Genomic DNA, 25,789 nt, shown 5'->3' on the forward strand with positions numbered 1-25,789 from the left:
AACCTATACTTTATTTTTTTGTGGTCTTGGGGTTTGAACTCAGGGCTTCGCACTTGCTAGGCAGGGTGCCCTTCCACTTGAGCCACTCTACCAGTCCTATTTTATTTTATTTGTGTGTGGGGCTGAGGTGGAGCCCAGGGCCTCCAGCATGTGTAGTCCTCGCTCTACATGAACCTCACCCAGTCTGTATCGGTGCACTAGTCACCTACCTCAGGAAGCGAGGATATGAAATTTGCAGTGACATTTACTATTTTGGCCTGGGGGTTCAGCAGGGACCCGTACTTCGTCCACTTCACCTCGATAACCAAAGCTACAGGGAGCTGGCAAGAACCCTGCAAAACAAAAATGCCATTAATCAACGTATTATACAGCCTTAAGCCATACTTAATCTGCAGTGTGGAGTTTTAATTATAAAATGTTTCACATATTACAAAATGTTCTAAGCAAGAGGATGAACAGACTGCAGAAGTTCAGATAAAAACAGCCTTGGCAAAGCACATATTATTAAAGCACTCAGTGCTCCAAGAATACTGTGCTACCTACTGTGATTTTTCCATCCCCTCCTATTTCTATAGAAGCTACCATCACCAGGGAGTTGTGGCAGTCCCACCACCCAGCTGTGCAACCTCAGGGCCTTCACAGCTCTGATCTTCTCTGCCTGCCCATGTCAGAGATGTTCAGGAAACTGGCTGGAGGGAGCACAGGGGAGACAGAGGAATTTCACAGACAAATTGAACTTGGCTGGGCACTGGTGGGTCACACCTGTAATTCTAGTTTATTTGGGAGGCTGAGATTGGGAGGTTCGAAGCCAGCCCAGGCAAATAGTTCAGGAGACCCCATCCTCAAAGTAACCAGAGCAAAATGGACTGGAGGTGTGACTCATGAGGGAGCTCCTGCTTTGCAAGCGCAAAGCCCTGAGTTCAAATCCCAGCCCCACCCCCCCAAAAAAATTGAACCTGCTTGCACCTGATGTTAACATGCACTGGGAGGAAATGCAAGTGCGCTTTCATTGAGCTCATCTCATCAACTATCAGCTACGATTCAACACTGGGTGTGCACGCAGTGTCCATATGCTGTCAGATACGAATGCTGTCATTTGCCCTGACTGTGGGCTGGACGCTGTCTTCACCCCAGGCCCTTTGCTTGGTCAACCCTAAGGAAAACTAGGCAGTGGGACTTCCAGTCCTTGTCCGGTCTTTAGAATCTGCTCAGTTGGCACGTGTGGCAGCTGTGGAGACAGCGTGACAGTGTGGGGACCACACTGTACTATAGCACTTTCCTGTAGGCTTGGCATTTTTCTACAATAAGAACATTTTTCTGGGTTGGGGTGTAGCTCAGTTGTAGACCATTTGCCTAGTATGCATAAGGCTCTGGGTTTGAGCCCCAGCACTGGGGGGGAATAAACTTTTCTTCTAAATACATCTCTAGGGGCACGAAAAGCTGAAAAAAAGCCAATAGGCCTAAATGCTGTGCCTGCCATGGAAGTGGAACAGTCTTGGAATATCCCAGGGCCAGGTGACAGTGCAGGTGCAGCGGCTCCAAGCTTCCTGCATGGTGGGCCTGAGCCCAGGCCAGCACAGCAGGCACAGCCTTCCCTCTGGAGCAGTGCTAATGTGTCCTCACCCAGAGTCACTCACAGGGCTCATGGCACAGTGATGAAGAAGGGCTGAGGGCCCAGGCAGGGACTGGCGGGAGGCTGTGCAGAACTGGTGCTGCCTCCTCACCAGTGGCCAGGCTATAAATACCCCACGTGGATAATGAGAGAAACTGGGCAATTAGCGGTAAGACGGGAGCACGCCTCCATTACGAACAGCCCCACTTGACTGTTAAGACAAAAGAAAGAGTGGGCGGACGAGTCACATATGACTGGGAACTATTTATGGGATGTCACCTTCCATTACACTCTGGGGAACTTTGGAACTGAAAGTGTTCACGTGTGCGCTGCCTTACAGATCCTTTCATGGGGAGAACACCTCCATCTCTGCCCAGAATGCCTGGGGAGGGCCACCAGCACTCACAGACAGTGGTGCATGGGACCTGAGTGGTTTGGATTTTGGATGTTTCAGATTTGGGAGTGTCTGCATAGACAGAGAACTTGGGCATGGAAATTCACCCGTTGTTGCCCAGTGATATACAACCCAGCGATAGTGTCTATGGTATTTTTAGCGTGCCTACATTTTGACTCAGCCATCCCATGAGGCCAGGTGTGGAATTTTCCACCTGTGGTGTCACATCGGCACTCAAGAAGTTTCAGGAGGGCTGGGGGTATGGCTCAAGTGGTAGAATGCTTGTTTAGCAAGCATGAGGCCCTGAGTTCAAACCTCAGTACGACTAAAAATAAGAAAAAAGTTTCAGAGTTTGGAGCATTTTGGATTAGGGTCAGTCAACCTGTACTAATAGGACAGGGGTCAGTAGCTCTTCTTTCCCATCTGTGGAGTGGCCACGGCGTACCTGCCAAGGTACCGCATGACAGGCCCATGAGGTCAGCACGTCATCCCTGCTTCACAGAGAAGGAAGCAGAGGCTCATGCCATAGAACTGCTGGCCAAGGGTGACACTGCTAACAAGGGGCAGAGGCAGCTTTCAAGACTCAGGCCGATCTGACCACAAAGCCCACGCACCATCCAGCTCCTTCTCAGGTGAGTCCCCAGCTGCCTCTGTCACTCTCCAGCTCCTCTGTCACCTGCTTGGATGCAGAAGAGACCACGACACGAACCATTCTCCCCTTTACCTTCATGTTGGATGACTGACTGACAATGTGGACAGGGACCCAGTCCAGCAGGTCCTGCGGTCGGGAATTTCCAAATGGGGCCACGTAGTCTGGGAAGCCCTGGCCCTTCAGCAGGTCCCTCACCTTCTGCGCAGCCAGCTGACATGAGATAGCACTGGTCAGTCTTTGAAGGGAAAAAAAGGCCAACAGAGGCAGTCAGCTGAAGGCCTTCACGCCATGCCTGCCTGTCCACGCTCACCATTGCCAGCCTCACTTGACCACAGCTGAAGTGACCCTAACTTTGGGGAATCCTGGCCACAATTTAAGTCAAACTGCGTTCCACTGAGGCTCTCCCTGCACAAGGGTGCCATGGTTGAAATTTGGGGAAACACTACCTGTCCACTGCCCATGCCATCTGAAGCCCTCTGGCACTTTAAAGGCTCTGAGAAGTCCTATGGGAAGGATCATGGCTTTAACTATAACTGCTCATTTCTCAAACATAGTGGGCCACAGAGCTACGCCTCCTGACGTCCTGTGGAAATGTATTCAAGGAAATCCCCTTTATAAAGGCTGGCTAGGGCATGTGAGGATCTGAGTTCAAACCCCAGTACTCCAAAAACAGACAACGAAAAGCCGGTCTAAGGAAATGAGAGTAATGCAAACAGTAAACATTGGTCTAACCAAAATGACAAAGTTACCCTGAGGAGACGTGGGAAGTGTGTGTGGGAAACAGTCAAGCATTCTTCCAGAGTGGGAACTCAGTAACAACAGCAACAAAAAAACCTCATAAAACCCCAAAACCAAGAACTATCATTTAAACACTTGGAGGTAGACGTGAGCGGGACTGCCAGGGGATGGGGCCAACGAGGGCGAGAACTGCTGGTTTTCCATGCTGTGCAGAGTTACTCGACATTATGTCCCTGTCTGATAATGAAAAGATAAAAACAGACCGCCCTCAGCTCCCTTTCACTGGTCTTTTGCTGTGTAAATTAAAATTCGGAACTATTGGAAGGCCTTTGAGGGGAACTCCTTATTCTTGCTTAGAACTTAAGTGCTATGCAACCTTAAACATGAAACACACAGCTTTGATTTTTAGTCCTCCATGTCTGGCAACAAAAACGGTTGTGATCGTTTTGCTGCATGGATTAACAGCAATTTTCCAAACAATGTAGCTCTTGCGGGCTCCTTGGCGGAGGCAGAGGTTGGCCAACTGGGGGAGGGTGGGGGGAGGGTGGAACGCTTACTTTTCTGGTCCATGCAAACAAGTCCCAGGAGAACCAAGTTACTCTCACCTCAGCTGACAAGCAGACAGGACATTGTAACCAAACAACACCGGGGTCCGGAGCCCCACGCTTGCTAAACAGTCTTGCTCAGTCGTGCTACGAAGAACAGTAAGTTGCCCATATCTATTCAGGGTGTGAGTGATCCCCGACATTCACAGACAGTTAAGGCACAATCACCCAGCGCTAGAGCAGTCCAATGCTCCAGTAAGATGGTGTCACTGTGTGACATGATACATGAGTGAAACCCAAATCCCCCTTCTCTGGGCCTCTGGCTAATTTCCCAGGAGAAGCACTAACTGTTCTGTTTTCCTTGATTGGTTTGTTCTCAGAAGAAAAAGCCTCAGAACCTGGCCTTCTAAATTGAGTCCAAATTTTTGAAATCACTGTTTGTTTGGGAGTCTCCATTTAAATGTGAGATTGAATGCATCAAATAAGTCTTTCTGTCTTAAGATTTCTGCTTTAAAACACTGGCATTTCCTCAGACCACACCATTCCCCCAAGTGCCCGACCTCCCATGGGCAGCCCAGAACCCCCCTCCACCACACACACATAAGTGGAGAATCAACTTCTCTACAGAATCAAAAAGGATATCCCTTCTGAGGCTGGAACCCTGCCACTAACGGGAGGCCCACGACATAACCAGGGTTTCCACTGAGAGGAACTGGTTTTGTGTTTTGCTGAAAGACAATGCAGAAATGCCCCAAGATTATGCTCATTTTAATAAGGAAATGACAGGGAGAAAACAAAATGTTTTTATAATCAAATCTGGAATTACCAACCAATAAAAGAATTTCTCCCCCTACTCAGAACTATAAATACATCATCTGAGTGTGGGAGTACACCATGCTGTAAAAGAACAAGTGACACGAAAGGGAGTCTTATCACAAGGCCTGTGTTGGCTTCATCTCGAACCCCACATGCCACACGCAGGCCTCTGTCAGTATAAAGGGCCAGAAATGGTAACACGTCCAAATTAATTTTGTCTTACTAAGAAGTTACGATTTCTTTTTAACTTTGAAGTTAAACACTTGAGCAAAACTGGTCAAACTCACCTGGATAAAGCGAATTTCAAACTTTTGCTGCAGGGCAGCCACTGTGCTGCGGACTGTCCCTAGTAGAAACGAGACACCTGCTTCCAATATTTTACCTCTGTCTGTGTACGTGAGGCTGTACTTTACCTAAAACAAAATGATGCTTCAAATATACCTGTCCCCACTGACGTGTTAACAAAAGCTGTATTAACAACTCAAACAAAATATCCACAAAGTAGCCAATCCTTTCCCGTTTCTGGCAACCTTTCCCTGCTGTCTGTCATATTACAACAGTGTCCCTCAGCCTCACCCCAGGGGATGGGGTCCTTTGAGCCTCTTGTGCCCAGCTACATAAACAAGTTTCAAGTCAGCTGCCTCACGCGGAACACCTTTGCTCATCTCTGCGAGGGACTGTGTCCACGAAGACATGATGGCACAACAGGGAGGTTCTGCGGCACCCTTGCAGGCCGCAAGGTTTGCGGAGACGTCAGACAGCATACAGGCAAGTGCATGTCAGGCCAGGTCCCGGTGCAGGGCATCCCATCACCCCACAGGTCAAGCGGCTAGAGCCTGCCATAGGCAGGCAGAGCTGGCAGAGCCAAGCTGGGTGCCCACCTGGAGAACGACATTAGTGCAGGTTTTGTCCTCCCCGGCACCAATGAGAGCTGGCTGCAGCACACCAGTGGACTCCAGCCGGGTCAGCGTTTTATTTAAGGACTGAATGGTGATGGACTGAACGGTGATGGGGACCTGTGAAGTAAGATAATCCGGGTCATCAGACACTGTGCTCTCCAACAGAGGGGACCCAGTTAGATTAACAAAGTCCTCAAACATACCTGCGCTGCCCGTGAGGAAGCATACTTCTGCACGCTGTGTGTACTACTGTCACACACTCACAAACGACATATAAACATACATGCAAAGAACACACTAGAGACGGGCAGAACCAAACTTTAAAGTAGTTTCCTCTGCAGACATGCTCACACAAAAACTTGTAAGTGAACTGGCTTAGCCTACTTCTAACAGACTGAAACAAAGGAATGTCTGGTAGATGGGTAAATACAGTGTGTCCGTCTGTCCACACAAAGGCTCCAGTGGTAGAATGCCTGCCTGGCCTTAGCTTCCATCCCCAGCGCCACAAAAAATGAAAACAAACTGGAAAAAGTGAGGCGCTCCGACAATCTGAAGTGTGACCCCAGGACTCACCCATTAGGAAGTAAGTCCCTGTTTCACACTGCTTGCTTTCTGGCAAACTTCCCTGTGACTGGCAGTAAGATACCTGTCACCAAGCCTGTATTCATCTCATGGGACTCAGAAATAAAAGTGTATCATAAACTAACTTTCCATTAACAAAATGAAGAGAAATACTTTTACCTGTGTTGCTGAATTAGGTACCTAAACGAAAAGAAACCACAAGGAATTTTGTTACATACAACAAAGAGATGCATTTTCACAGTTTTGTCAGACTCTGGCTAAAGGTCAAGTTCATCCTATTACAGATTGCACAGAGGACAGCACAACTTCTGTACTCAAACTTGCCATCTACACATCTGTGTCTATATCATAACCACGGCATTTTCCTTCTTCCTCTATTTCCTTACAGCTGCCAGCACAACAGGCCAGCTCATTAAGCCAGTCTCGAGGTCTCCAGGCTTCTGGTCATAATTCCGTACTGACACATGGCTATCACTGCCCTCACACTGGAAGAGGGGAGTCCCTGCCCTCCTGGCCACTCTCTCTGCACTGGTCCTCACTAGAAGGCCTCAGCCTCCCCACTGATCTCCTGCCATCCCCAGTCCAATGGCCAGTTCCTGCCTCCCCAGTGCAAGGGATTTCAGAGTTTCCTTCTGAAGGGCATGCTCTCTCTCCATCTCCTGGCCCATTTCCCTCAGCCTCATCACCAGACACCCTATAGGGCTCCAAGCAGCTTTGAGAAGGGGAAAAGAGAGACAGGTTTTGGGAAGCCTATGCTGGGAAAGCACTTTACCCGGATGCCAGAGGGACTTCAGGACAACTGAGAAGTCAACCAGAAGAACTCACAGGCCTAAAGGGCCTCTTACAGTTAGAGAGGGGGAGGGCAAGGCGGGGAGAGGAAAACATTAAACTTCATTCTGGACACAGAAGCCTGGAAGAGTAATGGGGCTATAACTGCCCTACTCCTGTAGCCCTAAAACAGAAAATCGGGAGGGGTCTTGGACAAAAAGCATATGGCTTTTCATCACCCATCACCTCTTAACCCTGCCCCAGCAATACTACTTCCTGTCCTTCCCCAACTTTCCAGCTCATCTGCCAGCCAAGGAAGGGGATCTTCTCTTGCCTGGTCTGTTTCTGAGAGCTCTTTGGGGGCTTGATACGGTATGTCTGTCACAGACATTGATATTTTTATGATTTTTACAGTTGTTAGTTATTAGAAAAGATTTTGTCTTATTCAGGAGACAGACATTATTGGTTACTGTCAAAAATGATGAAAGGAAAATATGATCTAACTATGTAAAAATTAAAATTATTTAAAGGATTGTTTCAATAATTATTGATACAAAAATACTAGAAAGGAGAAATTTAAGCTTCAATGTCAATCATGTATTGAAATTATTCTGTACTTGTCATATTTTAAAAGGATACAAAGAACAGAAAATATACCTAATGAATCCATTCCACTTAAAATAACTCTTACCCTCAAAATTGTAGGGCTGCTATAATAAGCCATGCTAAGGGCTTCAATTTCTTCACACTGTTCTAAATGCATCCTTCTGGTGCACTTGACAGCCTGGTTCACCAGAAATGCTGGAAATCATAACATTCCCAAGGGAAAAAAATAGAGAAGAGAAGAAAATTTTCAACTGTCCAATGGTAACCAAAAAAACAAAAGGTAATCTAGGCAAAGCTGCAAAATAAGTTACAACACAGAAATGCAGTATGTTTAAAACAGGGCTTTAAAACTACATCTCAACTAGGTAACACATACAAAAAAAGCTCAAAAGGCACAAGAAGACATTAAGCAAAGTCTTCCTCCAACTCCTGCCCTGCCCCCCAACCCCCTTCCCCAGAGGCACCAGCATGAAGTTGCTGGTGTATCTTCTGGAAACAGTCTATGCAAATAAAATACTGCGTAAAATTTTTGCAATTATTTTTCCCCTTTTGGAAACAAATGCATGATATACTATTCTGCCCATCGTTTTTTCCACTGACCAATGAAGATCGGTTCGTCTCTGTACACTCTCTGTCCCTCTCTTAGGGACGGTCAGCATTATACCGCAAAGGGGACAAAACTACTGTGGCCGTTTCCTAGTTAATGGACATGGGTCATCTCTGCCTTTGCTATCTGAACAATACTGCGACATGTTACTTTGCACGTGGGCCAGTGTTTCTGCAGGATCAATTCCTCCAAGGGCACATCTGGTGGTTATTTCGACACATATGCTGAATTGCCCTTCACAGGGTTGGGCTCGAAGCACAGTCCAGCAGCTACATAGGACAGTGCCTGGCTTCCCACAGCTGCATGCTTTTTGAGCAGGTGGAAGTTGCTTCTCAGTCTGGCTTCCATCTGCACTATTCCTAGTGTGTGCATGGTGAAGCGGCTTCTCCACAGAGCACTCCTCCCTGTTGTCCTTCACAACAAGGCTCACTGGAGGATCAGCAAGCCAAGCCTGTAGCCTTCCGCTGCCTGGGCGGCTGGCACTCCACCACCAGCCACCACATGAGCGAGCCCAAGCAAGGGACTGTATGCAGCCAGGTGTGGTGGTGGCATGCCTGTCATCCCAGTGCCTGGGAAGCTGCGGCAGGAAGATTAAGAGTTCAAGGTCAGCCTGGGCTACTTAGCAACACCCTGTCTCAAAAAAGAAGCTATGGCTCTCCATTTCCTTATCTAAACACGCTACTAGCCTGACCTTGGATCACTATGAAGTGCTTAATAAAGCAGATTTATTAAGCATGAGCTTTAGAACTGCCCAACACCTGAGTGGGCTGTTTTCAGGTGGTGAACCACCCATCACTACCCCTATGTCACAGGTAAGAGTCCTGCACTGGGTGGGAAACCAAACTTCACAACCTTTAAGGCCTCTTTCAACCCCAAACCCTGGTTCCAGTTATGAAGCCTATTTAACTATGACTATTGTAAATGTATCTTTTTTTTCTGTACTGGAGCTTGAACTCAGGGCCTACACTTGAGCCACTCCACCAGCCCTTTTTGTGATAGGTTTTTTTCGAGATAGGGTCTCATGAACTATTTTTCCCGGACTGGCTTCCAACTGTGATCTCCTGATCTCTGCCTCCTGAGTAGCAAGGATTACAGGCGTGAGCCACTGGCACCCAGTATGTAAATGTAAACTACTAACAGCAAAGCCATTTACAGAGAGAGGAACAATGGCCACTCTTACCTGCAGGGTTATTATCAGAGCACAGCGATGATGCGAGGGGCGAAGGAAGTCTCAGAAATGAGTTTGAAGATGCACTTGAAGTCTGCACAGGGACCCCATACTGCAAACACGACACCAACGGTGGTTATGGGTTATTCAAGCATTCATGCAACATGGTGCCACGGCACTGCAGATGTGGGGGACACAGGGTTCTCACTATGTTGCCCAAGCTGGTCTTGATCTCCTGGGCTCAGGTGACCCTCCCACCTCAGCCTCCTGAGTGTTAGGATTAAAGGTGCAAGCAACAGTGCCAACTTCATCGTTTCAAAAGGATGTGTGCATCTGCGTGCGCACATTACTATACTGTAGCTTTTTAATTATGGGGTTCCTCTGGAAGGGCATACGAGAAGCTGACATAGCGTCTGTCTCTGCAGACTGGAATTGATGGCTAGGCACAGGGATGAGCAAATTATTTTTCACTAGTATTCATTATTTAAATAACAGTTATGACATTAAAATCCTTTCAGAATTTTTAATGAATCAATTTTATGATACGATGCCTTTTTTTCCCCAAACCAAACATCTCACAAAATTCTTCTCCAATACTCAACCCAGATTTATAGCTATTGGGCATATAGATCATTTTCTTGAATTTGCAAATTTACCCAAATGCCTTGGTGTCAGTGAGGATACAAGAAAACAAGCCCCATCCACTGCAGCTGGAAGAATAAACTACTGCAGGCCTGTTGGATGACAACCTGCTCTTTAACCTGAAGACACGTCACTCAATTGACCAAGCTAACCCATTTGTAGAACACATCATAAGGACTTAACCAGGTAAGCGTACGAAGACACACATATATGCGAATGCTCGTCGCAGATTACCTACAATAGCAAAAACTAGAAACAGATGTCTGGTAAGAGTAGAATGGCTGGGCATGTGGCTCAGTGGAAGAGTATCTGCCTAGGATGAGAAAGGCCCTGGGTTCAAGTCCAGCACTGCTCAAATACACATAGAAAGGAATACTTTGCAAATGCTGCTTTCCTGTGCCCAAGTTTTTCTCATCAGGTAAATGCAACATTGATGTGTCCTCCCAGGTTGGATAAGGTGATGTCTGAAAAGTTCTGCACAGTGCCTGTCACATGGAAAATGCTCAAGAAACAGTAACTTATATGTGACATGGGAAGATGCACAAGAATTTACTGCTGACAAAAGAATTTTCTAGTCTGGAGCCTTTGGCTGACGCCTATAATCCAAGCTACTTGGGAGGCAGAGATCAGGAGGATCATGGTTTGAAGCCAGCCCAGGCAAACAGTTATTGAGACACTATCTTGAAAAAACCTAATAGATAGTAGGGCTGGTGGAGTGGTTCAAGTGGTAGGGTGCCTGCTTTCAAGTGTGAGGCCCTCAGTTCAAACCCCAGTACCACTGGAAAAAAAAAAAAAAGAATCAGGAAGGGTCACAGTGATTTGCATTTGCATGTGGATTTTTTTCCCAGTACTAGAGACTGAACCCAGAACATTGGCCATGTAAAGCATATGTTCTAAAAAAAGGGGGGAAGTGGCCCAGGGGTACACTGCTTCCCTAGTATGTGCAAGAACCTGGGTTCTATCCCCAGCACTGAAGAAAAAAAAAAAAAAAGCACACACTGTAACCACTGAGCTGCACCTTCACACCCTAAAGGGTAGATCTCAATGGAGTTGGTCTGCCTCGTGGGCCTTTCAATTTTTACCTATGTAACTCTATACTTTTAGAACTAGTACATGTTGCCTTTATCCTTTCCTTCTTAAAAGATGTTTTTGAAAAGTTCAAGTTTATTCAATGTCACATTTTAAAGGTTTACTAATGAATAGATACAAAATAGCACAATCTTCCCAAAGTCTATAATCCTAAACACAGTTTTAAGGCGAGGAGAGCCTTCCAACCAATCCCCTCCATTGCCCAGCAGCAGGCCTCAATCATTTTGTTGAATCTTTTTAGGTTGGGAAAAATAGAGATTTCTGCAGAGACAAAATGCCAGCTTACCACAGAAGAAATCACCTTTAATACATGTTCAGAATTTAAATATTCATTTTAATTTTTGTGATCTATGTTCAGAATTTAACTACTCAGTTTTTATTCTTTTTTTTTTTTTGGTGCTGGGGTCTCAGGGCCTACACCTTGAGCCACTCCACCAGCTTTTTTGTAATGGGTTTTTTCCAAGATAGATTCTTGAGAACTATTTGTCCAAGCTGGCTTTGAACCTTGATCCTCCTGATCTTTGTCTCCTGAGTAGCTAAGATTACAGGCTTAACTGTTCAGTTTTATTTTTCGTCATCTATGGTCAGAATTTAAATACTGTTTTAATTTTCATAATCTTTGACTTTGAAACAGAAGCATTAATTTTTTTCAGCTTATGAAATCAATTCTACGTCGCAAGGAAGTCAGTTTCACTGGTGATATATTAGAAATTAACTTACAGGGAAGGTGTCTGTCCATGCTGAGTAGACACACAATGGAGTCCTTGCCTCACCTTATATTTAGCAGCACCAGAAGCACCCGAGTTGGTTGTGGAAGAAGCATCTGATTCTGCATTCAGTGTAAAACCACCAGATGTTTTCATGAATCTATCAAAAGTGTTTTCATCAGGCACTTCTGGATTAACAAATGATAATGCAGGTTTATCTGTTTTTAGAAAAAGTATTTTTAAATCAGCATAATCAAATGCCTATTATATAGCATATTATATATGACATCTACAATTTTTTGGAAATTATGGCATTAAGACTAGCATTAAATATCCTTATGCATATTTACTTCTCCCAGAATTTCTTTTTTTTTTTTTTACAGTGTCAGAGTCCTGATCCCAGGATTTCTTGAGGCTTGTTAAATGAACAGGATTCCTAGGTTCAACCTGCTTCTAGCAGTGAGAACTGGTGGTTTCTGGGGCCTGCAGGAAATAGGTGAGCCGAGAAAAACCATCACTTTTTCCAGAGACTACAAGTTGCTGCACCAACCTTGGAGGAAGCTCTCTCCAGGTGGCTGAGCGAACCAGAGACTCTCCTACTGTCACACAGCATATGAAGGGAAAGAAGGAGGGAATGGGTTGTCGTGTTCATTGGTTGGTATTATGGCAGAAAACGTGACAGTCACTGGTCAGTTGTCACTGGTAATTTGTCACAGATAACAAATCACACCACATTCACCTAAGTTTTTAATCACAAGCAAATAAGACCAAAATGTATAAAGACATGGCAAAAAGATTAAGTTTAACTGATAAAACCATAAATTTGTCTCTGATTTTGGTATCTTGAGAATTTCACACTCACGTGTACTTTGGACCAAGACACTTACTTGAGCTAAATGTTCAGATAAAAATAAAGATCCTGTTTTCATGCAAATATCCTTAGCAAAAATAAAAGAAAAAAAGGAAATAGAAACCACAGGTGATGTTTAAAGCTGAACTTGACCTTCAACCATTACACCAGGAGGAAATTAAAAAAAAAACAAAACATGTACATATGTAAATCTGGGCTCCTACGTGTATTACTTAGTAGAAATACTTTTAAAATAAAGTGCTAAGAATTCAAAAGCAAGCACAATTTCTTTTAAAGAAAAAGTATATGCCACAGGTAGCTTATAGCTACTTTTAGCTACCTGTAAAATGACCTCAGGAGATTATTCTTTATTCATATAACCAAAATACACAAAAGACTGCTTTAAATCTAACTGAATGAAATGTTTTTCCATAAAATAATTTTTAGAGAAAAACTTTCCAGAGTTTCACAAAATACACTGACATCAAATACTTACAGTTCAAAACATGAATGCAGAAAATGGATGGGTTGACCTGGTCAACAAGTTTAAATACCCTTTGCGGTGGGTTTGCTGTAAAATTCAGTGAATAAATGGCTGCTTTTTGACTACAAAACTGGCTATCACCCCTGAAAATTAAAAATAATAACAAAGTTTTAAAGAAGAGATACACAGTCTTAGCAAAATTATTTTAAAACTGTCAGGTTCTTGTACTATACTATGTTAACAGCTACAGTTTATGAAACTGATGTTAGAAATAAATTCATTTTAATTTATTTGGTGTTAAAATGTTTGGTCTTTGAAACTTTTTCCTCTAAGAGAAAAAATTAAGATAACTATAATAACCTTTAAGGGATTCTTACCAAGTACAGAATATAGATCAGGGTATAATTTTAATGTAAATGAACCTGTAAACTCTGATCAAATAAATTATATGATTTTTTTATTCATTTATTCACATGTGCATACATTGTTTGGGCCATTTCTTCCCCCTGCACCCCCTTCTACCACCCATATGAAATTTTTTAGAGCTTCAATTGTTTACAAGTACCCAGAAATGATCCAAAATTTATCATCTTTAAAATAAATCCGGGGCTGGTGGAGTGGCTCAAGTTGTAGAGCACCTACATAACAGGCCCTGAGTTCAAATCTCAGTACTGCCAAATAAAATAAATCTGTCTTCAAAGAACTGGGAGAAGCCAGGTGCCAGCTCACACCTGTAATCCTAACTACTCAAGAGACAGAGATCAGGAGGTTTGTGGTTCAAAGCCAGCCTGGGGAAATAGTTCCTGAGACCCTATCTTGAAAAGACCCATCACAAAAAAGGGTGGTGTAGGCCCTGAGTTCAAGCCTCAGCACTGCAAAAAAAGAATAATAATAATCATCAGGAGAAAATGTGATTTGAAGCAGACATAGATACAGTACGAAGCCAGAGCTCTGACAAAACCGGTCATATTTGGCCCAGCTTTAAGGCCTCTCTCCATTAATACATAATGCCTGAAAGTTCCCATATCATCAAATATGCTTTTGCAATGTTACACCAAATGGCTTTGTACACCAATTTGGTTAACCAATTCTCTGATGTTGGCTTAGATTGTTTCTAATTGTCCCCAATTGCATAGAAAGCTATAACGACATCCCCACAACCTTTATAAATGTCTCCAGTCATTTCCTTAGAATAAGTTCCCAGAAGTGGAGTTGCTGAGTCAAAAGGTAGGCACATTACTTAGAGCTTCTGCACATGGCCAGACCACCCTCCAGAAAGGTCACAGTCATCCTCACTAATACCACAGTAAGAGTGCCTACTCCCTGTTTTCTGGTTTTCTGGCCAAGACTAGATATAGGACAGCATTGGCCAAAGATGTCTTTGGGAAACTGAGAATACCAAGACTTAGCTGGAGCAGAGGGCTTGAGGTGGGGTTAATGGTGGAAAATAGAATCTGAATCCAGGCTAATGGGTTTATAGGTTACCAAAGCTTCTGAAGGGTTTTTTTGTGTGTGTATGTGTGTGTGGTACTGGAGTTTGAACTCAGGACCTCATACTTGCTAGGCAGGTGCTCTATCAATTGAGCCATACCACCAGCTCCTAAAGGGTTTTTAGCAAGTGAATGACACAAAGTCGAAAGCAAGAGAAATGGACAAACACAAGGGCAATGGTGAAGGAAGACTGTGAAATGGGGATCCTGACTGTCCCTCCAGTTAGTCAGCCCTCCAGTCCTGGGAAGCCGCTATCAGGTCCCATACTGCTCTCTGGTCCCACTGTCACAGTCTCCAGGGAAGGAGGGTAGCCACTGGTCTTTAACTGCAATAGTATCTTAACTGATTCTCTGCCACCAGGCTTGGCCTCTGAGACCCAGTGGCACTATCTCCTAAACCTGCAAAAGGTCAAAAGCTATCCTTCAGCTTCCCAAAGATTTCTGTGGGCCCCAAAATTACTGTGATATCAAAATAGAAAGAGACTTGGAACAGAACAAAGGGTTTGGACAATTTGTGAAAGGTTGGAGAAAGTAATAAAAAAAAGTAAAAGGCTTTAGAAAGGAATGGAACATCCAGATGATGGTGGCTCACAGCTGTAATCCTAGCTACTTGGGAGGCTAAGATCAGGAGGATCACAGTTTGAGGCCAGCCCAGGCAAATAGTTTTACAAGATCCCATCTCCAAAAGAACCAGAGCAAAATGGAGTAGAGATGTGGCTCAAGTAGTAGAGTGCCTACTATGTAAGCATGAAGCCCTGAGTTTAAACCCTAGTCCCACCAAAACCAAACCAAAACAAAAAAAGAATGGAACAGGCAACTATCACTTCCTTTCTCTAAGATAGCTAGAGAGGGCTGGCAGAGTGGCTCAAGTGGTAGAGCACCTAGATATCCAGAGAGAAATTACAAAAGTTGGGATTAATTAACTGTACCTACTACTCCCACTCCAAGACTGGTGGAACAGGCCTTCTGGGTATTTGACAACCAAGACATGGAGACCAATGCTAAGGAGAATAACAGGGCTCAGAGGACAGTTGTTGTGTAGCAGGGAGGAGGAGAACAACACGGCAGGGAGATAAAACTTAGAGAATGTGAATGCGAGGAAGGTCACATATAGCACTGGGGGTGAAGTAGCCAACAGAGATGGATGCAACCACATATGGGTTAAGCCTTGCTTCCTGCTTCTATGACCTGCTTGCAAGGGTATATAAGGAAAAGCCCCTTTGTTCTTGGGGCTCAGCCTTTGGCTGGGAATCTGTTGAGCCACGCCCGGCACACTAATAAGCATTGCTTCTTGAAAAGCTTTGGTGTCCCGTTTCTCTGCTCAAATATCCAGCAGCTTTTCTGGAGGCTCAGTCTGGGATTTGGAGACAGCACTTTCATCTCCTTGTCACTGGGACTCAGCATCCCCGGCTTGTCAGGAGAGCCATCCCCCAGGTGCCACCAGACCTGTTGATCTGAAGGAGGAACTCACCTCTCCCGACACACCAGAGAGCAAGTCTCAGTTGCAAAAAGGAACCCGGAGAAGGCTCAGGAACCAATTGGGAACACTGCCCACCAGACTGTTAAGAACCCAGGTTCAAATATTAGGCCTGCCCCTAAGTGGCAGAGGGGAAGCCTGATCACCTTCCAGAGTCACCCAAGTAACTTTGAGCAAAAGCAAAACCATGACTCCTGGGCACTGGGAGCTGAGCAAAAATGTTAGATGCCTGCATGTGAACGTGTGTGAATGAGACGTAGCTTGACTCTGAAGCAAGTTTGGAGTCCCTATCCATGGGTCTGTGGCGAACTTGCACAGTCTAGGGTGAGCCCTAACAGGGCCTCTAGTCCAGGGATTATATGGATTCACTATGGCTAAGAGATGCCTAAATCCCCGCAAGGGGAGTGGTTGGAGAAGGGGCACATACTGTTCCTCCCTGTGTTGGAGAAAAGGACCCCTTACCTCTCCTCCAAAACCTCTACCCCTCCGTTCCTGTCTTGACATCTGGTAACAAGAGGAAATGGATAGAAATCAGAATAAAAACACACCCTTGGAGTGTATGGTTAAAAACTTTAAAAAGGGATTTAATGGAGACTATGGAGTTAACTCCCAACAAGCTTAAGGCCCTTTGTGAAGTAGATTGGCCCGCTTTTGGTGTAGGGTGGCCCCCATAAGGGTCACTGGATAAAACTGTGGTTAATGAAGTTTATAGGGCAATTGTAGGGAATCCTGGGCACCCAGATCAGTTTCCCTATACTGATTGCTGGCAGAATGCTGTCTTCAGTCAGCCCACATGGCTAAGGCCCTATCTGGAAGAGGCTTGCAGGATTATGATAGCTAGGGTGGCCACAACTCCCAAGTGTAGGGAGAAAACAAAGGAGCCTATACTGGCCGAGGAACCTGAGGAAAAGCCACTAATTGCCCCATGATCCTGATGGGCAAGGACTTATTATGCAAACTGAGGGCACAGATAACTTTTGATTCAGATGGTATGGCAGCCTTAAAGTTGAGAGGAGCTGAGGCAAAGACACTAATCCTAATGATCACACAAGAAGGAATGGCAGCTCTATGCACCTGAGGAAAGGCCTCCTGAGATTCCTGAGCTTCCCTGCTTCAAGATTCCAGATGTACAGGCTGATCAGCACCCCCAGAAGTGGTGGAACTAAAGCTGGGACCCACCCCATCAACCAAAAACAGTACTTCTCATTCCCCACAAGGCCCAGGTCAAAAATACTTTGACAGACTCCTAAAATATGGGATCCTCCAACCTTGCCAGTCATCCCGGAACACCCCCTTATTACCAGACCAGAAACCGGTGACTGAGGATTTCAGGCCAGTTCAGGACCTCTGGGCAATAAATTCAGCAACTATCACTTTGCACCCTGTAGTCCCAAATCCATACACGCTTTTAGGCCTTGTCCCAGCTGAGGCAGTTTTTTACCTGCCTAGACCTTAAGGACACATTTTTCTGCATCTGCCTAGCCCCACAGAGCCAGCCTATTTTTGCTGTCCAGTGGGAGAATCCCAATAATGGAGAAAAGGGGCAACTAACCTGGACTTAGTTGCCACAAGGTTTCAAAAACTCCCCCACTGGAGCTGGTGGAGTGGCTCAAGTGGTAGAACACCTGCCTGGCAAGAGTGAGGCCCTGAGTTCAAACCCCAGAACCACCAAAAGAAATAAAAGAAATTAGAAATTTGGATTGTGTGTGTGAATTTCAATTAAAAACAAACAAAAAAAAAAACTCCCCCACTGTCTTTGGAACTGCCTTGGCATCCAACCTCAAAGCTTTCTCAGCCAACCACATGGCTGCACAGTCCTTCAGTACATAGATGTACTGCTGGCTGGACCAACTCAGGAGGACTGTATGGATGGGATGCCTCCTTTCTCTTTTATGGGAGGCAGGATACAAAGTCTCTTGAAAAAAGTCTCAGATTTGCCAAAACACCATCAAAGACCTTGGCTTTCACCAGTTGCAGTGACAGCAAAGGCTTGGCCCCAAGAGGAAACAGTCTGTCTGTTCCATTCCAGCCCCCAAGACCCAGTGGCCAAGCAGAGAGTTTTTGGGAGCCACAGGTTTCTGCCGAATCTGGATCCCTAACCACTTTCTCTTGCCCAGACCCCTCCATGAAACCACAAAGCCGGGAGAACAGGAGCCCTTAGTATGGGAAGAGGAACCAGAGAAAGCCTTTAGAGAAATCAAGAGGGCACTCACAAATGCCCTTGCTCTAGGCCTGCCAGGTTTAATGAAGCCCCTTTTCCTTTATGTCCATGAATGAAATGGGACAGCTGTCAGGGTCTTGACTCAGCTACTAGGCTCCTGGCATTGTCCAATGGCTTACTTGTTCAAACAGTTCAATGTCATTGCCTGAGGCTGGCTGCCTTGCTTGCGTGCCCTAGCAGCCACCTCTGCCCTGGTGGCTGAGGCAGACAAGCTTGCCCTGGAACAAGTGCTCACTGAGTTCCCCACTCCGTCCTAACTGTCATGGAGCATAAGGGAAATTATTGGCTGACTAATTCTCAGGTGGTTAAATACCAGAGTATGCTATGTGAAAACCCACGCATCCGGCTGGCGGTTGTTAAGACTCTAAACCCAGCCACCCACCCTATTGCCAGTTGACTCAGGCCCCCCAGAGCATGACTGCTTAGAGGATATGGATAAGGTTTTCTTGAGCCAGCCAGATCTAACTGACCAGCTTATCGGCCATCTGGATGTTGAATATTTCACAGATGGCTACAGCTTTATCTGGGACAGCACATGCTTTACTGGGTATGCAATAGTAACTCTGGACTCAAGTCACTGAGGCCCACCTGCTGCCAGTTGGGACTTCTGCACAAAAGGCTGAGTTTGTCACCCTCATGGGGGCACTCCAACCTGCTGCAGAAGTATGGGTGAATGTCTACACTGACTCTAAATATGCCTTCACAACTATTCATGTCCCTGGGGTCAGGAGAGGGGCCTCACTAATTCAGGAGGAAAAACTATCAAGGATGGGCAAGATATCCTCGAACTGTTAGATGCTGTATGGGCCCCTAAATGGGTGGTGGTTATACACTGCCAAAGGCATCAAAAGGGAGACAATTGCTGAGGAAAACCAGAAAGCAGATAGGGAAGCTAAACAAGCAGCCCTCACAAGGGGACCAGCCCCAACTGCCCTGATGGCTGCCTTGTTCCCATATCCCTTAACTGAGTGGGACCCACAGTACACACCAAAGAACAGGCTTGGTTTAAGACAGAGGAGGGAAATTTTCTACCAAATGGATGGTGGAAGTTTGCTGATGGCCACATTGCCATCCCTGAGTCACTGGCTCCTACATTTGTCAGGCAGTTCCATAAAGGAACTCATTCAGTGTGAAGAGCCCTTGAGCCCACCCTGGCCCAGCACTTTTATGCCCCCAAACTCTCCAGCATAAGTAATGCAGTATGTGAAAGATGTAGCCTACATGTCAAAAACAACCCCTGGCAAGGTCCAAGGGCTCCTCCCAAGGTGCAGAGCACTGGTGCAACTCCTCTCAAAAACTTGACCAGGGACTTCACTGAAATGCCACCGCTCAAGGATACAAATATCTATTAGTGCTCATCTGCACCTTCTCAGGATGGGTGGAAGCCTTCCCTATGAGGACTGAAAAAGTCCAGGTGGCCAGGTGTCTGCTAAAGGAAACCATCCCTCGGGTTGGAATACCTGTGTCTGTTGGGTTGGATAATGGGCCAGCCTTTGTGGCCAAGGTGGTACAGCTGAAGGCCAAGGGTTTAGGAATCACCTGGAAGTTACATATGGCCTACCACCCCCAAAGTTCAGGAAAAACAGAATGTATGAATAGAACCCTAAAATTACAGTTGGGAAAACTGTGTCAGTAGACCCATCTGCAGTGGGATCAATTACTACCCATAGCATTACTGAGGATTAGGTCTAGTCCCACAAAGCAGACAGGGCTTTTACCTTTTGAAGTCCTTTACGGACACCCACCCCCCCTTAATCAAGGGCATACCTCAAAGAAATAGGTGACCTCACCTTGAGACAGCAGATGCAGGCCCTCAGGTTGACTCTATTGAAAATCAATAACTGGGTCTGGGAAAGACTTCCTGTTAGCCTGACAACTCCCACACACCCTTACAAACCAGGGGATGCTGTCTGGGTAAAGGAATGGAATGTCCAACCACTAAAACCTCATTGGAGAGGCCCTTTTGTTGTTATTTTTGTCTACTCCCACAGCAGTTAAAGTTGCAGAGATTGCTCCTTGGATCCACCACGGCTGAGTAAAGCCAGCCTCACTCAAGTGGGAATGCATCCCTGACCCAGTCTCCCTGTGCAGGATCACCTCTGGGAACACCTGTGCCCTCCCTCAACAGGACTGTGCTTCCTGGGAAACAACAGGGGACCATAAACAACAGGATGACAGCCTTACTCTAGTCACTCTGGAAGCTGACTAGTCTACACACGGTGGAAGTTCAAACATGGGACACACTCCTGCCTTCCTCTACACACTTGGACTCTTACCTTTTGGGTTAGCCCTTTCAAGTTTTCCCCCAAGTACTGAATGTTATAAGAGAGCCTTTCTTGGGGACCTCCACCATACTTTGTATCATACATCCACCAATGGGTCAGATGTTACATTGGCTCATATACTCTTCATGTTTGTGAGGTTGCTGGTAGGCAATACTGGAAGTCCCAGAGTAAGGGGAACAATGCAAGCTACATTTATCATGGAAAGCAGGGAGAATGGGTCTGCTGGGCTTATTTGGGATATTGGGGAAGCTCTGATGGTGGGGAAGTCCAGGACCCAGCTCAGGAACAATTTGTTAGAGAGACAGCACACCCAGACCGGGGCCAGTTGTCAATCAAAGTGCTGGGCCACTGTATAATAAAATCAGAAGTCAATCAGGCAGAGGATTAGACCTCCCAACAATAGGAAAAAATCCTTTTGTAGACCTGGCGCAAAGGATTGCTAAAGAACTAAATGTCTCAAACTGCTGGGTGTGCAGAGGTGCCCTCATGAGTGAGGAATGGCCTTGGAAAGAGACCGATTTAAATACTTACCAACGTTTATTGTGGAATCAATCTATAACTAGACAAGAGAATAACTAACCTCAGACCTGGATTCTCACCTCAGAGGTAACTGGGGAAGAATGTATCCAAAGAACCAGGTCAAAATATGAAAAGTGGGTGGGGGGAACCCCTTGTAATGGGTACTCTTTTGGAATGGAACTAATTTAACCTGGTGGCCCTGTGAGCCTAAATGGTATTGGGCATTGCCTCCATCAGAAAATAGTCCCCAATGTCATGATTCCCCAACCAATGACAGCCTCTTAAATTGCTCTACTCCTGGTGAGGCAAACCCATTCCGAGGCATCCCTGAAATTGGCAAATATTGGAATAACCTCACCAATACTGACCTGGGGTGGTAGAGGGCACTGGATGGGTTATTTTGGATATGTGGGAAGCAAACATACACTGAACTCCCTAGGACTTGGAAGGGAAGCTGTACAATAGTTCTCCAGCCTGGGTTCTTCCTCTTACCTAACTTCCAAGGGGAACACTCTGAGGCCTAGAATAAAAAGGGACCCTGAAGTGGGGGTCAACAGAGATGGGGAGAAGATGAATGGGCTCCCTAGAGGATTATGGACCAGCCACCTGGGCACAGAAAGGGAGCTGGGGTTACCAGACTCCTATCTATATGCTCAACAGAGTCATCAGGTTTCAGGCAGTCATGGAAATTACTACCAACCAGACTGCCTCTGCCCTAGAGCTAGTGGCCAAGCAACAGACCCAAAACCGAGCTGCTATACCTTAAAAGCAACTGAGGCCAATAGGAGAAGGGGACCAGGAACTAGAGAAAAGATTAGATCAAGAAGAATTAACCTAGAAGGTAACACACATGCACAGGAAATTAATGTGAGTCAACTCCCTGTATAGCTATCCCTATCTCAACTAGCAAAAACCCTTGTTCCTTCCTATTATTGCTTATACTCTCTCTTCAACAAAATTAGAGATAAGGGCAAAATAATTTCTGCCAGATATCGAGGGGGTGGGGGGGAGAGGGAGGGGGCGGAGTGGGTGGTAAGGGAGGGGGTGGGGGCGGGGGGGGGGAGAAATGACCCAAGCATTGTGTGCACATATGAATAATAAATAAATAAATAAATAAATAAAAATAAAATAAAATAAATTAAAAAAAAAAAAAAGCAAGCTGCTATCTATCAAAACTGCCTGGCCTTGTTATCTTTTAGCTGAGGAAGGGACTGTTGCCTCCACATAGATGACAACGTTCAAGCAGTAACGGAAATTGCTACTAATACTAGAAAAGTGGCACATGTACCCATACAGGTATGGAAAGGATGGGACCCAAACAGTCTGCTTAGCAGGAGGTTCTCTGCCTTGGGTAGATTCAAAACCCTGATACGAGTGGTGGGTCCAGTCTTGGGAGCATGTTTGATGTCACCCTGCCTGGTCACCTGGTATTGTGGTCTGTCAGGACCACTGTGGAGGCCTCTATAGAAAGAAAAATGGCCGCCCATATAATGATGCTGTGGAAGCATAAACCCCTAAATCAGAATGATGCTGTTTGACCCTAGATGGGTCCAAGCATCAAAGGGGGTAATGATGTAGCAGGGAGGGATGGCAGGGAGATAAAACTTAAGAGAATGTGAACATGAGGAAGGTCACATAGCACAGAGTGTGAAGTAGCCAATAGAGATCTATACAACCATATGTGGGTTAAACCTTGCTTCTTGCTTCTGTAACCTGCTTGCAAAGGTACATAATGAAAAGCCCCTTTGTTCTCGGAGCTCAGACTTTGAATGGGAATCCGCTGAGCCGCTGCTGGTGCACTAATAAATACTGCTTCCTGAAAAGCCTTGGTGTCCCAGTTCCCTGCTCAAATATCATGCAAAACTTGCCCTGCAAGGTCAGCTGGGCAACAGAGGTTGACAGGGTCCTTTTTTGGGTGTGTGGTACCAGGACTTGAACTCAGAGCCTACACCTTAAGCCACTCCACCAGCCCTTTTTTTGTGTCAGGTATTTTTGAGATAGGGTCTCGAGAACTATTTGCCTGGGGTGGCTTCAAACCACGATCCTCCTGATCTCTGCTTCCTGAGTAGCTAGGATTACAGGTATGAGGCACTGACGCCCAGCAACAAGGTCCTTTTGAAGCTGGCCCTACAACTCTGGTAAGTCACCCATCCTCCAGTAGAGGCTGTGGAGACCTCAGGGGTTAGACTCTAACCACTGGGCATGCTGCAAAAAGGAGAGACATGTCATGGTTTTGCAAACATCCTCTAAGAAAGACGCTAGAGCTGAATTATAGGGAGTCCATACACACAGCTGAGGAGCGCTCAGTCTCCCAGCAACAAGATATTCCCACAGATGGCACAACTAGTAGAGCGAAAAGACTGAAAGAGCCAAGAGAGTCCTCCTAAGGCCCTAAAAGTGAACCCTGAGGAGTCTAGGCTGACCTTAACAGTTAGAAGGAACAAGGTTGATTTTTGACCAACATAGAAACCACCTACTCAGTCTTGAACACCCAGCAGAGAAGGACAACCAAAGACAAATGTGCTATGTGGTGGTGGAAAAGTCAAAGTCATACGCAGACAATCCAAAGGGAAAAACCATTCAAAGTTCCTTTTAAAGCCAGGCACCGGTGGCTCACACCTGTAATCCTAATTACTTAGGCTACAGAGATCAGAAGGATCTAAGTTTGAAGCCAGCCTGGGGAGACAGTTTGAGAGACCCTACCTCGAAAACACCCAACACAAAAAAGTGAAACAGTGGCTCAAGTGGTAGAGTGCCTGCCTAGTAAGCCTGAGTTCAAACCCTAGTACCACCAATAAAAGAAAAAAAAAAGAAAAGATCCATTTAAATGGAACTGGAACTATAACCAGGCATTGCAGCAACTCAAGACTCAACAAAATCAAGATGGTTTCACTTGGGCTGGCGGAGTGGCTCAGGTGGCAGCATGCCTCTCTAGCAAGCATGAGGCCTAAGTTCAAACCCCAGTATGGCACCCTACATGTTACTTGTGTCACCCTACATGAGTGACTAGGGCCAGGAGGACATAAAGGAAGGGTCTTTATATGCGATCAGAAAAGCCTGTGCTTATTGGATGCTGGTGACTCATAATCCTAGCTCCTTGCAGGACTGCCATCTGAGGCCAGCCTGTATAGGCTCACCCACAGGTTGATAATGCCAATGTAAACACTCTCACTACTGAGAGTGAAAACATTGTTTTCATTGTACACTGACTTTCTGCTGTCTCCCCATACATTTGGATTATTAAGTCTCTCATGGCAAACATCTTTAGGCCTACAAAGTACAGGCCAGATCCTAGGACCTGGGTCCTGTAATAGAAGTTGTACCAAAATGTCTGTGGGTGTTTGATGGCCCAATGGTCACACAGGAGCACAGATATCTTCATTTGGATTCGTGTCCTATGATTTATAACAATGATCCTTCTTACTCTAGGAGTAAACCTCAGGCTTTCCTTCTTCTTTTTTCTCTTTTCATGGAGCTGGGGCTCAAACTCACAGCCTTGTGCAGGCTAGGCAAGCTCTCTGCACTTGAGCTACACCCTAGCCCCTCCATTATTTTCCTTTTCCTTTTCTTTCCTTCCTTCCTTCCTTCCTTTCATTTTTCTTTTGTGGCAGTACTGGGGTTGAACTGAGGGCCTTGAGTTTGTCAGGCAGACACTCTACCACTTGAATTGTGCCTCCAGCCTGTTTTGCTTTGGTTATTTTTGAGATTGGGTCCCACTTTTATGCCAGGGTGGGCCTGAACTGTGATCCTATTTGTGCTTCCCACATAGCTGGGATGACAGGCATATGCCACCACACTAAGCTTTTTATTGGTGGATATGGGGTCTCAACGTTTATCCCCAGGCCAGTCCCAAATCACAGTCCTCCTGATCTCCACCTTCTAAGTAGCTGGGATTACAGGTGTAAGCCACCACACCAGCTTTATTTTGTTTTTGAGACAGGGTCTTCCTGCTACCTATGCCCAGGATGGCCTCCAACTCCAACCTTCCAACCCTTCTATGCCTCCCAAGTAGCTGGGATTACATTTGGCTCCTTCTGGCTTCTTTTTAAGGTAATACTGTCTAGAAACAATGATGGACATCTCCCACACTCTGTTGTTTTTATATAAACGCCAGTGGAGCCATAAAAGGAGATGCTAGACATTTATAAATGGCGATATAGTTCCATCTATATCCAGCCATCTTTGCCCAAGATATTTGAAACATGGTTAAAGAGGCCCTGTCAAACTTAACCTTTTTGATAAATCCCCTAACTGCTGTCCTGGTCCTCCTGTGCCTTGGACCAGCATCTTCACTTCAGGTCTCAATGGTAAGTAAAAGACTGGAGGCCATGAAGTTACAAATGATAATTACTCAGGAATATAAATAACTAGGCCGAAGACCAAGCAGTAAATTTAAGATTAGCTAGGAGCTGAGTGCCTGTAGCTCATGCCTTACAGGCTACTAGGTTACTCAGGAGGCAGAGATCAGGAGGGTCGTGATTCAAAGCCAACCTGGGCAAATAGTTATGGAGACCCTATCTCGAAAAAACCCATCACAAAAAAGAGTTGGTGGAATGGCTTAAAGTGTAAGTCCTACGTACAAGCCCCAGTACCGCAAAAAAAAAAAAAAAAAAAAGATTAGCTAGGGAAATTTTTCAC

General features: G+C 45.6%; 1 protein-coding gene across 2 annotated transcripts in view; it reads right to left on the reverse strand.

Moving 5' to 3' along the window:
* The window catches only part of Tctn1 (tectonic family member 1), a 32,683-nt gene that overhangs the window by 1,459 nt on the left and 5,435 nt on the right, over positions 1 to 25,789 (reverse strand). Inside the window, exons 3-13 of one of the 2 annotated variants that reach the window (XM_020178837.2) lie at positions 13,172 to 13,302; positions 11,892 to 12,043; positions 9,400 to 9,499; positions 7,698 to 7,807; positions 6,398 to 6,418; positions 5,639 to 5,773; positions 5,045 to 5,170; positions 4,584 to 4,669; positions 4,002 to 4,142; positions 2,731 to 2,893; positions 210 to 332 (exon numbers count right to left, since the gene is read on the reverse strand). In XM_020178837.2, coding sequence (XP_020034426.1) covers positions 210 to 332; positions 2,731 to 2,893; positions 4,002 to 4,142; positions 4,584 to 4,669; positions 5,045 to 5,170; positions 5,639 to 5,773; positions 6,398 to 6,418; positions 7,698 to 7,807; positions 9,400 to 9,499; positions 11,892 to 12,043; positions 13,172 to 13,302 — 1,288 coding nt within the window. Of the gene's footprint in view, positions 1 to 209; positions 333 to 2,730; positions 2,894 to 4,001; positions 4,143 to 4,583; positions 4,670 to 5,044; positions 5,171 to 5,638; positions 5,774 to 6,397; positions 6,419 to 7,697; positions 7,808 to 9,399; positions 9,500 to 11,891; positions 12,044 to 13,171; positions 13,303 to 25,789 lie in introns of those variants that run through there. The other variant, XM_074061206.1, reaches the window with a different exon arrangement.

This window comes from Castor canadensis, chromosome 18, assembly GCF_047511655.1.
Source record: "Castor canadensis chromosome 18, mCasCan1.hap1v2, whole genome shotgun sequence".
In the NCBI taxonomy this organism is placed as follows: Eukaryota; Metazoa; Chordata; class Mammalia; order Rodentia; family Castoridae; genus Castor; species Castor canadensis.